The 17,926-nt window shown below is 39.3% G+C and overlaps 1 protein-coding gene and 1 long non-coding RNA gene across 3 annotated transcripts in view; one reads left to right on the plus strand and one right to left on the minus strand.

Moving 5' to 3' along the window:
* Positions 1–17,926, plus strand: part of macrod2 (mono-ADP ribosylhydrolase 2) — a 410,765-nt gene that overhangs the window by 379,630 nt on the left and 13,209 nt on the right. The window contains exons 11-15 of one of the 2 annotated variants that reach the window (XM_077581899.1): positions 439–495; positions 7,071–7,109; positions 7,519–7,563; positions 8,254–8,391; positions 10,048–10,116. In XM_077581899.1, the coding sequence (XP_077438025.1) occupies positions 439–495; positions 7,071–7,109; positions 7,519–7,563; positions 8,254–8,391; positions 10,048–10,116 (348 nt within the window). The remainder of the gene's footprint in view (positions 1–438; positions 496–7,070; positions 7,110–7,518; positions 7,564–8,253; positions 8,392–10,047; positions 10,117–17,926) is intronic. The other variant, XM_077581900.1, reaches the window with a different exon arrangement.
* The window catches only part of LOC144061430 (uncharacterized), a 41,805-nt gene that overhangs the window by 2,225 nt on the left and 21,654 nt on the right, over positions 1–17,926 (minus strand). Inside the window, exon 3 of the long non-coding RNA XR_013296181.1 lies at positions 15,550–15,621. This is a non-coding gene — a long non-coding RNA (uncharacterized LOC144061430). The remainder of the gene's footprint in view (positions 1–15,549; positions 15,622–17,926) is intronic.

The raw sequence follows: 17,926 nt of genomic DNA on the forward strand, positions 1-17,926 counted from the left end.
TGTCATATCGCATTGCCAGCACTGTCCTGATCCAGTTGGGCCTTTTTTTTTGACGGGCTTTTTCTCTTGTGCCAAATGCTGGCCTTTTATTGTGCTCCATCAGCCAGAGTTTGACTCACTGCTATGTGGAACCTATTCAAAGGTTCGAATGGCTGCCGAATGGCTCACATTCACTGGCAGTTTTTGTCAACAACTGTACTCTGGGGTCGCTCTCAAAAGCCTCACATTGCCTCGCAGGAGTCACTTTTTGTCAGGGAGTTATAAAACAGCAGCATGTTAAAGCAATTCACTCCTCCCTTAAAATGTCGTACTGGGGTCAGACTTGAGAGAATAGCCAAGTTGGAATACTAAATCTGATTCCATCATGAATTGTCTCTTATCGAGCACTCAGATGATTTGACAATCTGTTATTCTCACTAAATGGTTATTTTCTTGCAGATAACATATCACCGTCTACAAAGTCAACAGCCAAGGATGACAACGACAATAACAGAGGTTTGTGTGATTATGTCCGTTAGTTGTATCAAGAATGGATATTGCTCATGATATAACGGGTATAACGATAACGGGGTCACAATACGATACGTACTGTATCCCAATACATGTCCTTCAAGGTGATGCGTATCCCGCTACGTTCCATAACATCACATAGATTTTTAGGAAAACACTCACATACGTATAGTCAAATGATATTTTTATTATGATGGATGGCAAAACTGTTTTCTTCTTCGAAAATTAGCAGCGCTTTCCGGTTTACGCACAGCGCCGTGCCTGGTCGAAATATGTGCGCACTACATAGCAAGGAACAAGCAAGCTTTATGAATATATTGATTCTGACGCCTTCATATCGATACGTGTATTGTAAAGCAGCGCGTAACAATATATTCCTGTATCAATATATTATTTAGGACACCCCTAGCTGTATCACATTTCCAGAGAAAAATGCTCAACTTTGATTTAACACTGTTTATTATTTTGACCGTAGTTTGGAGTGATGTGGACCTGCACGACAACATAGTAACCGCTGACCAGTGAATTGAATACGAATGCTTATTTTGTATCTGATACTAACAGTGACTCATTATTGGCACGTTTACAATATAAAAAAAAATTGACTAGTCATGGTCAGCACTCCCAAGTGTTCCTAAGTTGCTCTTTGGTCCTTTTCAAACGAATGTTTTCTGGGAGGCAAACTTGTTTAAGAAGCCATTATCTGGCTATTCTGCACTTTCAGCCCCTTTGGATGTGTAATATTGAAACAATTATAGGCTTCTCCGATACGATGGACCAAAGATAATTAGATTCTTACACTGGAGGGTGTTAGTAGGCAATTAAAATGGTACACCATCCATTTGTCTTCAAGCCTAAAGGTTGCAGGGAATTTTTAAAGATAGCAGTCATGGTTGTTTTCCCCGGGGAAACGGCTCATCTCGCTGATTGCGGAAGGCTGGACTAGATAGCGCAGCCACTTCAAGGGCGTCAATAATTATGTGTTTTTTAAAACAAAGCGCGCTTTTGCTGCATTTCTGCCTGCCTGCATTTCAATCTGCCTGTTCAGCATACATTTCTATATAATCTTGCAGCGGCAATTCAAATGATTCGCAAATTCAATCAGCAGCATTAGGAGGGCATAAGTATTTTGTAATAATCTTTATAAATCCTAATTTATCAGGCCTGGCAGCTTAATAGTAACTAATCCATTCACAAAAGGCCCCGGCACAGCTTTCGAGCATGGGAACACTCAGTCCTTGAGACAACCTCTCTTACAGGAGGGGAATGAAATGATTTTGTAGTGTCTCCACTGTAAAGGTTAGGAGTGGATGCAGTGCATGGGAGGGGTGGGGAAATTAATCATCGAAAACACTCGGATGTCACCGATAGCGCAGAGTGCAGGAGACGCGCATTAAGGAAAAAGCACAAAAAAACTAGCGCATGTCAGCTATGTGATATTCATAGTTCAAGATTCTTGAGCGTCTCACACAACCGCCAAATGCTTCCATTCAAAATGGAATGCACTTTATCTTGAGGGCTACATATCGGTCGCTGTTCATATGTGGAGCACTTGTTGGAATAAATTACACTCTGCTATTGCAGTGTTGGCTGGAATGTGCCTGTCAATATATCTCAGTGTGATGCATCACACTCCTCGGGGGACTTCATGCTCCCCACGCCACGGGTCAGCCGTGAGAGGCTTTTAGCCGTCGTGCAGATGAAAGGAAAACATTAAGGTTGCCTCCAGTGCGCTTTCTTTATAAAAAAAAATATAAAAAAATACACTGGTTAGTGGAGGGACACATAATAGTAATAATAACAAGGACTATTATTACTGCAAGAGGAAACGCAAATGAAGCAAGCATCAGCTTCTAAACGAATGCTCACCCTGTTCTCACAAGTTTAGTTGCAAATAATAAATTAAGCACTGTATTATGTTCTCACTTTACTATTTTGCAGCAGCATTAGCCAAAAGCAACAAAAGAAGCATGTTTGGTTCTTCCTACAGGTACAATCTGTTAACTGTTAATAATAATGGTGTTGATTAAACTCGTCCTCAAATTTCAGACTTAAAGTAGCACTAAGGAACTTTTCAACCCTAATAAAACATTTTCATAACTCTTCTGATGAAACATCGACTTAAAACTAGTCGAATGGTACCTTTGCCATGGCCTGAGGGGGTCTGTATCATTTTTACTGGCACTAAGCAACTTTGAGGAGGATGGAAGGAACACTGCCACACAAAAAACTACAAATGTGCACTGACTGCTTTATGGCAAATGTCACTTCCCCCTTTCCCCATTCATCACATAGACGGAAGTCAGTTTGAATGTCGACGCACGATTACAACTGCAAAGTTTTGTCTGAGAAGACAAAAAAGAATAAGGAAAGCTATCCGGATAAAAGGGGACAGTTAAGGATCAACGTTGGTCCGGCTTTCACCCGCTGACGTGAGCTCAAAAAAGACGCAATGCGCTTGTCCTCTTGGGAAATGTGGTCTTCCTTCAGGCATAACATTACCGCTTTTGTCCATATGGGGTCACCATAATCAACGTAAACTGAACGTTCCTTAGTGTTGCTTTAAAAAGGGCACATGAAATGCATGGGCAGGCCCAATTAGCATTACTGCCTTACAAAAAGTACAAACTTTGTTCCTTATATTTAATGCGTACCATACCAGGTCAATAGTCTTGAATGCCCTTTGTGACATCAGCTGACAATTATTACCGTAGACAACATTTTTACAGTACATTTTGTATACTGTATCAAAGTATCGGAACTTGCAACGCAGTTGGTATCGGTATCAGTGAGTACTAACAAATAACATGCCGATACCATTCATTCTGATGCTAATATAGGACTTTTGATGCAGCATCTTGTGTCTTGCTCATGCATGACATTCACTGATGTGTGACATGTTCACTGCATGCCAAGATAAGATATCCTATCTGCCTTGAATGCCCTGAACCAATGGCAGGGCAGCTTTTTCATGTTGAGAAAAAAAAAACTTAGGTATTGGCATCGGCCGATACTGCAAAGCTGGGTATCGGTATCGGAGGCCAAAAAACGGTATCGGAACAACACTACCTAATATCAGAAATAAAGGTCCAAAAATGTACTGAGGCTCTTTTTTAGAGAGACATCACCTGAGTTGGCAAGCAGCCCCACAGTGTTTACTTTTTGGCATTAGGGTGGTATTAGTGAGATTAGTGGGTGTCACAGGGCACAATAAAATGTGAACCTTGAGCCAGGAATCAATGTCTTGCTGAAAGTGTTTATCTGGGTTGCTAAGGTTTCTGGTAAAGAGGCGAGAAGCAAAGCGGAATGTTGGTGAGTGTGGACCCGAATGTAGAGATAAATAACACTGAGAGGGCCAACACTCAGCCACTCCAAGGCGATGATGCTGACAAACACGAGCAAAAAAAATTTGAATGTAAGCTTTTGGTCATCCCAGCGGCCTTCTTGCGCATGCCTCATGAATTTTTCCTTTTCTTTGCTCCAGTTGGCTTTAATAGGAGGGGTGGATGAGAGGGCAGTGGAAAGAATGTGTTTGATTTTCATTTATTGCCGAGTATGAGCTCCATCCAGACATCCACTCTAGTCAAGAAGGGAAGGTTGCATATCAACTTTTAAATCATTCATGTCCTTGTAATACTTAACCCTGTTGTTGTCATAAATAAATCATCCACGTGCCTGTTTGACATGTTTGTTTTTTTAACAAAACTGTGTGGACACTCATTTAAAGCAATACAACATTAACAAACAATATTTAAAAAATATATCATCATTAATGCTAAGTGTAGAAGTGCGGGTTTGAGCTGAGAGCCATTTTGTTTGTCGTTGCTGACCAGTAGTGAAGTATGTTGGACCTGCATTCACAATGAAAAGGGGCTCAAGTACACTGGAAGTTGGCAAGAACGCTTGTGACAATGCTGCCACCTGCTGTTTGTAACGCATGAGTGAGTTGTGTTTTGGGGGGTGGTGTCATTGTGGAAAGACATTCTTCAAATGGTCCTAATCTTGGAGCCATTATAAATCACAGCTGGCCTACATAAGATGTTGTCACCGTGTGTGTGCGAGGCATTCTTTATTGTAGATTAAGCATTCTTATTCTCAATAAGCTCAGTATAAATGATCAAATTATGTGGGGGGAAATTGCATTCGGCCCCTTTACACATCTGACATGTTGTTGTTTGGGATCACTATTTATAATTATGACAGTCATTCGGGTGTGTGACCCTCAGCCTTCATCTTCACCTGCTTTTCCCTCTGAGGTATTCCTTGTGGCCCTCTCGGTAAGGCTCCATCTCCGAATGTCAGTCATGATTAATAGAAAGGATTGTCATCGACGGCGTGTCACCACTATTCGGCGTGATGGGCAGAGGCACTCCAGATAAACACGCAGCCATGCTACAACCGGACTTTTTTCCATTTAATAGAGGCTGGCGTTTTTATTGTTCCGAGTGCATGGCAAAATTGCGCCGATATGGAAAATGGTTTCTCTGTGCGGCTTGTTAAAAAAAGCAATTATAGAAGCTGCACAATAGCCATTGTGTGAAACATGTTTTCTTATTGGTGTCATGGCTTTCATTTACAGACTTTGCCAAATGTCATTGGTTGACATGCAGTGTGTGCACGTGCTAGAGAGCATGTGTAAAAGTGGTTGTCAATTGCATTCATTTAATGTTACAAATAAGATAACTAAACTATAGTGAAGGTTGTCAGTCATTAGTTGAACAAATCTTAATTGTCCAATCATTTATTAAGCAGGATTTCCGTGGGTCATTAAAAAGCATTAAAAATCGTTAAATGAAGGAAGCTACAATACAGGCCTTAAATGGCATTGGGATGCATTAAATACGATGGCAAGAGGCATTAAAATTTTTAAATACAGTTGTTGTTCATGCTTTATTTAATTTTGCGAACGAGTCACTATAACACAATTTAGCACTTAATATGATGCAAATATATGTATTTGTGGGGACTGGTGACTAGTGGCCTAGAGTTGCTTCATGTTCCAAAAAACAATTGCTCCTAATTTGAAAAGAAAAATGTATTTGTTCCTGTCACCAACGTCCAACATGAAACACTAATGCCACCTAGAGGCAGATAATTACCTCAACATAAATATATGGCTCATAACTGTTAACTGTAACTTCAAGAATTACTATAAAATTACTGTCTCAATGAGCTAGAAAGATACAACCACGTGTGTATTTGGTAACCATATTTGCCCACTTTTATGTTAATTAACTAGTGTTTTAAAAACTTGAAAGATATTTTATTGTACATTTAGAATAAATATACCGTGTGATTAATTTACAGTTAATCATCCTGAGTTAGCTATAGAAATTATGCATAAAAATTGTAATAGGCTGACACCCCTAATATATAAACAATATATTCAGTACGACACGGGTATTAAATTAGTTTTGATGATACCTGCAGAAAACCCTGTTAAAGGAGCAGACAAAGCCAATTGCTTTAAAATGATGCATGAAAAAATACTAGGGATGTTCGATAGCCCTTTTTTTTTTTTTAAACCGATACCAGTACAAGTACTCAACTCTTGAGTAGTCACTGGTACTTTTGATACATAAAGCTAAAAACTAAGACAAAATGTTAAAGAACAACCTTTTATCCCAATTTAGAATTTTCCTTAAAATTGCATGAAATTAATGGCAATTTTCTATTAATTTGGTCCATCCGTTTATAAAATACATATTTACTTTAGTTTATTTTGCATAGAACACACAATAAAGGAATTTGAGTAAATAAAATTAAACTAATATTTCAGTGGCCAGAAAAAGTCCCTAAATGCTTTGAGTTCTTCATCATAAAACAGCCACAAAAGGCCAACGTCGCGAGTACCCTACCAATACCATGAAATACCTGCGGGTATCGGTCTGATACCGACACCTAGTGACGGCACTCGCCCGTCGCTAAAGAATTCTGAGCATGAGAATAAGAAAAATATATTTGGCAGTCAAAAGTATGACACATCCCAAGAGCTGCATCACTCAGTGTGTTCTATACTTAAAAATAAAAATAAACTCATGTTGCCTGTGATTGAGTGGCAACCCGTCTTTGGGTTAGTCTGCTTTTTGCTTGAAGTCAGCTGGGTTCGGCTCCAGCTCCCTGCGACCCCTCAACAGGAAAATCCATATAGAAAATAGATGGATGGATGGACGATGAAATAATAATGCATTTACAGTACACTTGAATGGTGATGGAGTAAAAGTATTATAAATAGAAACATAAGTAATTTAACTCCACTACAAAAGTCGAGTAAAAATTGTTATTTGATGTAGTTATACCCCTTGTTGTGCCACAGCAAATAGGGAGACTAAGACAAAACAAAATTGAATTTGTTGAGCTGAAAGAATTGAAAACCTCACATTGTTCAAAAAGGTCCTGTGTTTACGGCCCGAGACGAAAGAAAGACCCGCCAAAATGAAGCTTCATGATTCGTGATTCTGCTGTGTATGAATCATTCATCACTAGAAAATGTAGTATGTTTTGTTCTTCATGATATGAGTTCTGGTGTTCAAGTGACGAACATTTGCTCTCCTTTCTAGGAAAAGAAGAAGCAGGTGATGAAAACAAGGCTGACAATGGTAATGTCACTTTCCGGCTCATTAACATGCTCACGGCCCCTTGGCTCCGCCGCTGTTTCTTGGGTGTCATTTGTCATCAAAAATTCAATGCACTATTCGCTCCTCTTCGGTCTTTCCATCCCACATGCCAACACTACAACAACAACAAAAAGTTCTCTTATCACAGACGCGTGGAACAAAGAAATCCCTCAATTATGTATGGCTTTGGAAGTGACATTATTTTCCCTTTTCTTTTTTGTCGCTTAATTTATGCATGCCTTTGTGGTTCCATTGCTCTCACGCTGCAGTACAAAGACAAAGCGACATAAAGCAATGGAATAAAAAAGCTGTTTTAGTTGATATCGAAAGGAGTGATTTTGACTCTGGGCGTAAATATTTTCTACTTTTTTTTTTAACTCCTTGCTTCTAGATGCGGAAGCGGTTGAAGACGTGGTGATGGAGAGTCAGAACCCAGGTATGGTACACTTGCAAACGACGTCTATGTGGTTATGTTGAGATGATCAGACATTTTGGAAGTGCAAGAGTTAATCACACACAAAGGAAATCCTAAAACAGGCTTGAGGGAATTCATTTAGTCTCTTTGTTTGTGTGTTGTAAAAGGACAACTGAAGTGAGAGCATGATTTTTTCCTTTTAGTCTGATTATGAACTTTTCCACCTCCATGTGTCATTAACATTCAGGATTTGCGTTGCTGTCAGGGAGCAGCGCCTTGAATCATTTTCTTTTATGTAAATTCTATTCCATTGACACAATTTTGACAGATGGAGCGGCCATAACGTCTCCAAGCATGAATTTTGTAGATTTCCGAGAAGTGTGTTGTGCTAAATGCATCCCTGGCTTGCTATCCAAGACATTAGATCTGTAATTAACCTTCTCGTGAGACACTAACAGAAAAGTAGGAGCAACAATGAGGAAAAATGCATAAAACAGCAGTAGGCTAATGCAAAAAAAAAAAAAAAAAAAAATTCTGGACTTCTCATTAACATCCTTTTTTAGTTAGCTACCAGTTTTTCCAACTCTTTAAATTCATAAATAAACAATGCCAAACATTAACACGTTGCATCATTATTTGAATACTTGACTCACATGAAATCTTTAATCACAACTTTCATGTTTTTTGGGGGGGGTTTTTTTGCTGGTCAAGATGAAGAGTTGAGCCTTGAGGAGCCGAATCCGGATGAAGATGAAAACAACAGTCAAGACAAATGTGAAGATATTGGAATTGAACACAATGAACATCAAGAAACAGTCACTGAAAACGAGGATCAAGATGAAGACAAAGGTACACAACCGCCCTTGCATCCATCCATGCATGTTACTGCATCTAGTGCTTGTTCGTACAGGTTCCAGCTCACCTGCTCGGAATAGCACTAGACGCCTATCCAGGACTAGATGTAACTTAACGGCAATATTGCCACATTAACCAAATATTACCACGCACACCCTCACACAAACAAATTAAATAGTCCAAAGAACTACATAGACCATAATGCTTTGCCCCACTGAGCCAATCGGAGCTCATGACAATCAAATGACTGGCCAAGCCTATTTCGTCGTTCCTTGCAAAAAACACACTATTTTACTTTTTTTTTCAACATAAGCTTTTATACATTACCATGTGTTCTTTTCTATCGCCATCCTCTCCACAATATTGGGATGATAATCGGATTGAGAGGTTCATATCTTATCATGACGTTTAGGCTACGTTCACACTGTAGGCAAATGCGACCCAGATCCGATTTTTTTTTTTGCCCAAATGTGACCTGTATCTTTTTGTCAGTCTGAACGGTTCAATCCCGATTTTTTTCATATCCAACCTGAGTCACTTTCATATGTGGTCTTTGATCGGCTATGTATCCGAATTTTTGCAATGCGACCGCAGTCTAAACAGTCAGGTCGCATACATCCAACGTCATCAAAAGTCCAATATGCGCTTCCACGCAAGCGGGGGAAAAGCTTGACGCATCCGCAAGGTCCGCACGGCTCGGGAGACGTACGTGAATCGGAAAAGTTGTTTCGAGTAACAGTTGTGACTTTATATGTGACTTTATATTTGACTTTAATTTAATTCTACTTAAAACATGAAGTATAAAGATGACATTTGTGGTGGTGATATTAGCAATTTAGCCATGCAATGACGTGACATCATCGTTAGGGGGGGGGGAAGGAGAGGTCTCCGTGAGTTGAGGCTCTCGAACAGGCTTGCCCCATTTTCACAAAATATTATTTCTACCTCCTCCCGCATCACTCCTCTGTAGATATGAGATGGTAAAAATATGAGCCCCGACGATGGACTTATAAAAGTCCGTGGCCCTGACACGCTGCTGGACCGTCCGTATTTACTTCCGCAAACACAGCGTTGTGAGTGACGTATGTTCTTCTGTGCATGCGGGTCACTTTGGGGACGCATTACGTCCAACACAGCAGACAGACTGAGGTCACAATTAATAGGTAATTAGAACGCATAATCCCAAAAATCAGATTTCACACTAAAAATCGGAATTGAGCATTAAGACCTGCAGCGTGAACGTAGCCTTAGATATCATTACATCCCTATCCAGGTATCTAGGACATATCCTGTACTGTTTTGTCAGCCAATTGCAAGGCATGTAACGTATAGTCAAATAATCTTTCACACTCACGCATACGGACAATTTATAGTCTTAATGTAACGCAACATGCATGTTTCTGGAATGGGAATGGAAGCTTCAGGGTGAAACCCTATGCAAAAACAGCGGAAATTAGATTTGAATCCAGTAAGGCGGATGTGCAAACCCACTATTATTAGCTTTGTTAGTATTACAATATTTGATTCCAGACAAGATCTTTTTGCAGCCTCACAGGTATGACAACCTCTCCCCAAAGACACTTCCGGTAACATGAATAAAAGACCTACAAGACCATTGTTGGATTTCTTTTTTTTTTTTTTTTTTTTCAGCAGAAGAGGAGCCAACTGCTGCAGGGACCGAAGAAAAAGAAACTGACAAATCCACTGTAGAGATGGAAGGTAAAATCTATATCCTTCCATTTATGCCTTTATTGCGCAAAGTGTTTGCAATGTGGTAATTTCATTGCTGCTTCAGTTTGGTGTGGAAATATTGAGGTGTGGAAGCGGCAGTGCCCTAATTGTATTTAGTCCACGTAGCTACAAATTAAGCTTTGTCTAAATTGAGTGTGGATTTTGTGACCACTATTGCATTAAGACACCGGTCTAAGTCACACTCTCATTTTCTTCCTCACCATTTGGCCTTCTCTTTGAGTGACGTTCAATTAATTTAGGGTGAGAGTGAACCTTCCAGATAGATCTGTCCGAGAGAGGCTTCTCCATCCACTCTGAAAAGCCATCGGAATACGTCCCGTAAACACTACAAGCCTTTCCATCAGTGGCAAGCCGCACTCCACCACGTTGATTGTGTCGCGCCGGTGCCTGCCACTGTCTGTCACTGTCAAGGGTTACTATGGGATGGCTGTGGCAGAGCGGTAAACAGTGGTGTCATTCATGATTGCGGGCAGATTACATTTTGTGCCAAAGAGCGGCCTTCTCCGGGATATCGTAAGTGCAGACTGTCGCTGATCTTGATTCTCACTCATAGCTGAGCTTAGCCAAGCTTATCGGTTGAGCAAATAGTTCCAGAGCAAATACGTTTGATTAAAATAATATCTGAAATCAGGCTCCTTGCTCATGGCCGTAGAGTGTAGATCTTAGTCATTAGATGGAGTAATAAAACGGTCCATAATGATGTGAGGAATGAGGAGCAATGAATCAAACTGCGGGGGGGGAAACCTCCCAGGTTTTACATCCTTTCCAGCATGCTGGTTGACTTCTGATTTGTTAATAGCCATCCATTTTCTGTAGCGCTGAAAATGTGTACGGTTACGGTGAATATGTACATGTAGCGTTAAGACAGATAACAACCTTTTACGATCGCATTCGCACAGTCACTGAGTGGGAATTGAAGACAAGTGAACTTTGTGCAAAAAGAAGTTAAGAACAGTATTTAAAATAACCAATCATAATATTCAGCTTTTTGTGATTGCTGCATCACTGCTAGGGCTGGCTGAAAAAGATATACTACTTCTATATGCCGACAGTGCTAACCTAACACACAATAAATATCCTATAATTCATAAGGGCTCAATTATTACCTAAGCTTGAATCCCAGAAGAACAACAGAATTGTTGTATATCACACACGTGACTGAAGTATGGCCCAAATTATATTTTTATTATGCTGCATGGCGAATCTGTTTTTTTTCTTCTAATGTTGAGCAGCACTTCTGGAAACGTTATGAATGAACAATTCTGACACCTCTGTACCGATATATGGATTGACGAGGCCTGCAACAATATATTCCCGTATCGATTTTTTTGAGCACACCCTTAGTCACTGGTTAGCTCTATTTCTTATATAGTATAGTGGTCGAGGGCCAACACATACCGGACGGCCAAGTGCATCAAAGCCACCCAAAAAAAGGGTGTCTCCACAACACTTTTGGCATGTTTTCAGCAATTATCAGGGGTGGCACTGTGCAAAAGGGGGCTACAGCCTTGTCAGGAATCTGTGTAGCCCAACACAGTTAGGGTTAGGGTTTGGGTTACATTGGCTCCCAAAAATGTATAAATGTGTTCTGTTTTAAGTGTCCCAAAGACATATTTATACGTTGTTTATGTTTTTTTATGCTAGAGCATACAGAATGCTTTGATGCAGCCTCTCAACGGCAAAGAACGGTTAAAGAAATGGTAACTTTTACACAAACGGCCAGCAGGTGGCAGAAGAGCAAAAGAGATGAACCAGGGCCTTGTTGTAAAAAAAAAACTCAATTACTATTCTAAATTCTAAATTTTATTCTAAATAGATTTTTGAACAATGATGAAACTTAGCTATATTCTAATGCTAATTGCTGCAATACGGAAACAGATAGAGATATACTTTTTTTTCCTGATGAAAGAAGAGACTTTAATATTCCTTTTGGTAGGTTCCATGTTTTTATAGCAATAGGACACAATATTCTGTGAGCATTGCAAAATCAGTCAAAATCCAATAAAACAGCCGAGAGTGAAGGGGATTGCTTCTGTGAAAATGGCTGGGAGTGAATGAGTTAAGATCATACAGCATTTTATATGATATTCTAAATGTATTTATAAATATTTTCCCAGCCCTACTATCGATCAAGTCCCTCTTAAGCTGCACCTGGTACTGTGGAACCTCAATTTAATGGATCTGGAACCAATGGATTCTGGATCCTTTTTGTGCTATTCAACATGGTCAATAGAAGTCGCTAAACTAAAACGCATAACACTTGGTCGTAATTTGGCACCTTTACGAACATGTGGTCGTATTTATTGGAGGACTGTCTCTCCCAGGTTGTGGCGCAGTTGTCACACAGCAGATTAGAGTGGGCTAACAGACGTGCTGATATGGCGGCCATATTGGCAGGGGTGATCAAAGTCATGGAAAGCATGGACATTAGCTTAGCAGCACCGCAAGCATGCAGTTCAAAAGGAGCGTGTCGTATCTGTTCATATTTCTATCTGCTGGAGCGAGTGCTTGTCATGTAGTATGTGTCTTGAACATGCTATTTTTTTGGTACAGTAATGGTATAATGGTAATGGTATCCAATCATAAATGGAGCTGAAATAACGAAACGTGCTAATCTGTTGACTTTTGCGCCACTATAGTAGCCCTAATTTTTTTTGTTCATTTCTCATATGTTATTTAAGTGTTTTGCTGAGTAAGTTAGTTGAGTTCACTGTTTTAGTGTCAATGGGAAAATTGCAACTTTCGGCACTAAAGCTGTGTAAGCATTCACATGTGTGTTCCTTATTTGTTTAAACACATCATAGCAATAGCTGCTATTGGTGTGTACAAGGCATTGATCACACTTTGCAAAGAGTGTTATAGACATTTCAAATACCTCATTTTGCGTTTTTCACATTTAGATCCACTCCCTCTTAACACCCTGCTGTTCTCACATAGCTCACGATTGCACATATGCTAGCGCGTATCACAGCTAAGAAGTTCAGTCCCAGCTCGCCTACACTTAATACTGTGGGGTGACAAAAGCTTCCTGTTCATTTTCACCCTTGTCACTCCTTGAACCTGTGATCAAATCTGATCGGCTTGTTTGCTTATTTTAGATACAGATGTTGGATGCAGACGGATGTTTTTTGAGTTTATTTTATTAGCACGTAGCATTTGACGTTGGCACTACAAGACTTTTAATATATATATATATATATGGATGGATGGAAGGATAGATATGGATGGATGGATATATATGGATAGAGATATAGATGGAGCTATTGATTGATGGATGGATGGATGGATGGATAGATAGTTGAGCAGAAAGAGCCTAATTTAATGTCAGCAATATAAATGACCAAACAGGCATAATACAACAAGGCACAGTATGTAATGTGGAGATTTTATAGTGTGATAAAATATTCATATGGAAGAGATATGTAAGGTGGTGGGCAGAGGAAATATTTTGTACTTTAAATTGGGGTGCGTGCTACATTACTTGAATTATATGTATTCAATATCACCTTCCGCATGCAGGTAATGAGATTCTTAGCTCGATATTTGTGGTTAGAAAGGCTCACCAAATTGAATCAGAATCCAATCATCCTTTATTTATGAATATTCATAACATACTTTAAAAAGGGAATTGGAGGCTGCATTCTTATTGCCTATCTCTTCAGCCTTGTTCTGCTGAATTGTGAGTGGGCACCTGCTTCAATAAGCGCATGGAACACCCATAAATTAAAGTAAGACGCTCTTTGCCTTGAGCAAGGAATAAATAAATGTGAGTTGAGAACAGAAATTGTTTTTCCTTCATGCACTGTGATTCTCCGCTAGGAGTCAATAGCAATTGTCTTTGTTTCGAAGGTAAGATTTAATGGCAGCACAGATTCAATCCTCGTGTGTATACATATGCCATTATCATTCTTCTGAGTCAAATTTTAACAAGTTTCTCCCCTACATATTTGAATGATGATCATTGGAAAATACAAAAAAGTTTTTTCTCTTCTACCTGACAGTTTTTCCTACAGTTTACTGTTTTGTTGTTATTAATCCTCCTAACAAATATGCACCACACAGTCAACACAGCCGTTATGTCTGAATACTAAAAGTTGGAATATTTTACTCTCTTTTTTTAATGAATGATATTCACGTTACGTTTTGTATATTCCAGAATGGTTGTTTTTTTCTACATTTTTTCTTCCTTTCTTTTTAGGTGCTGCTAGAAAACCATCTGCAAGCTACAGAAAGCATATATATATATATATATATATATATATATATATATATATATATATATATATATATATATATATATATATATATAATTTTCTTTTTTTCAACGTTTTTATTTATAAATGTTTATTTAGAATTTATTCAAAATGCTATCCATGTGTTTTCTGTAAAGACTTATACTACCAAATGACCAAAGGCCGAGCGAAAGCCAGCCAAATTTGTGTGTGTGCTAGCAACCATTTTCTTTGACACAAGATGTACATCATTCACATACAATGTTGACATGTGTAGCTACTTACATTCACACATAATGTAGTGTTAAATACTAGGAAAGGGCGAGCACCGATACCAGGTGTCTGTATCTGGCTGATACCCGGCTTTATTTCAAAGTATTTGTATGTGGCCGTATTTTATTGTATTTATTTTTTTGGTCTTCAAAACACGTTATGACCTCCGGCAAACTTGCTTTCTCGCAATTTTGCTTCATATTTCATAAGCGTCCATACAATTCAGTAGTTCACCGTATTTCATGTAGGAAGATAGCGGCATGCTGTTATGTACGTTGTGTTACGTGAAATTATGCAGAATATTTATGAATGAAGAAAGCCATCTAGTTTTATACTTGAGTAAATTGTGTTTTACAATTCACAGTCTGTGTTGCCAAATGGGTTTCCATTGTAGAGTGAAGTCGGGGTCTTCGCAAGTGGGATTTCCGAGTTCAAGGGGGCGTTCCTATACACACTTCCTGGTTTGATGTCGGAAAAGTCCGACGTCCCTCACAGCTCAAGCCAGATAGCAGCCATATTGTGTTGCCACTTTTAATAACAACTTTTTTTTTTCTCTGAAAACACTTATCAGTGCATGTTTTACGACACAGGATGCCTGCATGGCGTAATGAGAGCCTCCATCGTCTCAGTATTGTGAATCGTATCGTAGCTCACAGAGGTTAGGTTCACATTTCACAGTTTTTTTTTTTTCTTGACGGGCTTTACTTTAATTTGATTGTTGATGGTTCTGACAACATGATTTAGACAAATCTTTGAGTAGGGCCTTGAGTTATACATTAGAGAAAATTAAAATCATTCTTAGTGATGATAAGTGCATGTTGTGATTCTGTATGCTATACATGGTGGCATTCTTGCTGTAGAGAAAATAATGTGAAAACAAATTAGGCGAGCTTACCGTAGCAGCGTAAGATGGCTTCACTTATCCCGATGTCGAGTAAGATGCATTTTTAGTCCTTTCTGTCAGGATCTAGAAATTCAAAGAAGAGAAAATTGCCATTTATTTAATATGCAATATGCTATATTGGGATAAATAGTTTAGACAGGAAAAAAAAAAGTGCTATTGAACATCCATATTACATACAATGTATAAAACTACCAGATATTAACATAAATGCCGAGCCACTCACATAACATGACATCACACACATGGTTAGGACCTCAAAGCTAGCTATACGCCATTCCATTCTTTTAAAGGCCTAGACAAGGTTGTGACTTGATGCATTCGAATTAGACAAGCAGGAAACAGTCTGCAAAGTCAGACATGAGGGGCCCTACAGAGGAGATAGTGAGGAAGAGGATGGAGACAAAGACACACCCAGTAGGCCATCGCAACAAAACACAACAGTGAGGCACAACAGTTACATCAGCCTTGAGGGTCCTTGTGCCATTTTTTTTTCTTTCTCTCTTGGATGTATTGTGTTGCGCTCCTCATTATCCATACACATAAACACAGTCTGCGTCTTCCAGTTACCGCAATGCCTTGATTACATGACAGACGCCTGCCTTATGTGTGGACAGTGACAGATTCATTTAGCACTGTCACTCTCCTATCAGATCTCATTGTAATGTCAGTGAACACAAAACACACTCACTTTTGTCATGCGGTTATTTCTCTTCCTTGTAAGATCCCTTCACAGAATTAAGGAGTGCATCAAAAACAAAAAGGAGGGTCCATAAATCTGCCTCTAACCATTATGAGAATCACTTTTATTCTTTAGTCAGCTACTGTTATGTGAGAGGTGATATTGATTGCTTCAGTTTATATTTGACTCATTCCGTGCTAACATTTAGAACAACAAGCTGACATAAAAAACTCTCCGGAAATCCAGCAGGCTTGTTATTGATGTCAAGGTACACTCAACTGTGGCAGCCCAATGAGTGTGTTTGGCAGCTCTTATTCTCACACAAAGAGATCTTCCTGTTTTGCAGGGAGACCATATTTTGTTTTCATTTGATTTGTTAAAAAAAAAACACACGCACACAAGGGGGGGTGTTTCAATAACAGTCATACTTGAATGGCCTTTTACATGGCATAAATGCCAAAACAACATGATTAAAGTGCCCTGGGGTCCCTTTAAAGCAGATTAAAATAGAAGTAAAAACAAAGATACAAAAAAAAAACTTTCAGTCCTCCTGATGTGCTTTGTCATAGCCTTTTGTTTTGTTTTTAAATAAAAAGTTGTTCCATTTGTAGCATAATCTCCGCTGTTCACCAAGAATCATGACCGCTTCATGAACTGATTTTGTCAACAACAACAAAATGTCTTTGTACCAGAAATCCCAATCTATCAAATCAAATTACCATGTGAATCATACTTCTCAAGAAATTACATGGATCCTAATTTAATTATCCTTGCTCATTATTTATCTCAAAAGTAGATTTGTTTACTGAAGCATTTTGGGGATTTGCTCATGTAAAGGCTGATTCTGTGCCGTTTTATGAACAACATAACACAGATGATGTAAATTCTAGAGAGCGGCGTGGTCTTTCTTATGGTTCCAATGGCTAAGAGTTATTGGCATACAGTGAACTTTGGGCATAATATCACAGTATATAGTGCTTCACTCCTCAGAGAGGCAGCTACTGCTGCCTGATGGCACGAGTCTGCCCGCGTGTTTTATAGCTTTTTACGCTCTCACACTCTTTAAAGTCCTGGAAGAGAAGCTCTGCTGGGGCATTTTGAGCACGGAGACAAGCCATAGTTCTTATCTTTCTGCGTGTTTATGCAGCATTGAATTCCATTTGGCTCGGCTCCTCATTCTAAACTCTCTCCGACGCGTGTTGTGTTCACTTGTTATGCTAATTTGGCCAAGCTGGGTTTGAAACTGGGACTATTTTATGCTTTTCAAAATATAGAAATCCTATCTCACTCAGTTGAAATCATGCGTAGCTGTGGTTATTTATGTAGAGATAGAGAACAGACTCTCATAGTGAACAAATTGTAAAGGATGTTTGGTCAGCTCTCTCGCCTTAGACACGGGACGGGTCACGTTGGCTGCAGCCTTTTTCTATTTCCCTTTTGAAGCTTCTCTTCTAATCAGCACTCTTATCTCTATTCATCTGTTTGCTTCACAAAAATGCCAAATGAATAAACTCTGAGCAGAGTGAGAATTTATCAGCCGGTGAGAGATGCATCAGATGTGTGCTTGAAACGTCTGGATCACATCTTTGTCATTCTCCAGCATGCGCGTAGACACACGCGCGCACACACATCCACTCTAAAAGCCAACACGAGCCCAAGACGGCATCTGAGTGATGTCTGTATGGGCTG

The sequence above is a fragment of the Vanacampus margaritifer genome, chromosome 12, assembly GCF_051991255.1.
Source record: "Vanacampus margaritifer isolate UIUO_Vmar chromosome 12, RoL_Vmar_1.0, whole genome shotgun sequence".
Lineage (NCBI taxonomy): Eukaryota > Metazoa > Chordata > Actinopteri > Syngnathiformes > Syngnathidae > Vanacampus > Vanacampus margaritifer.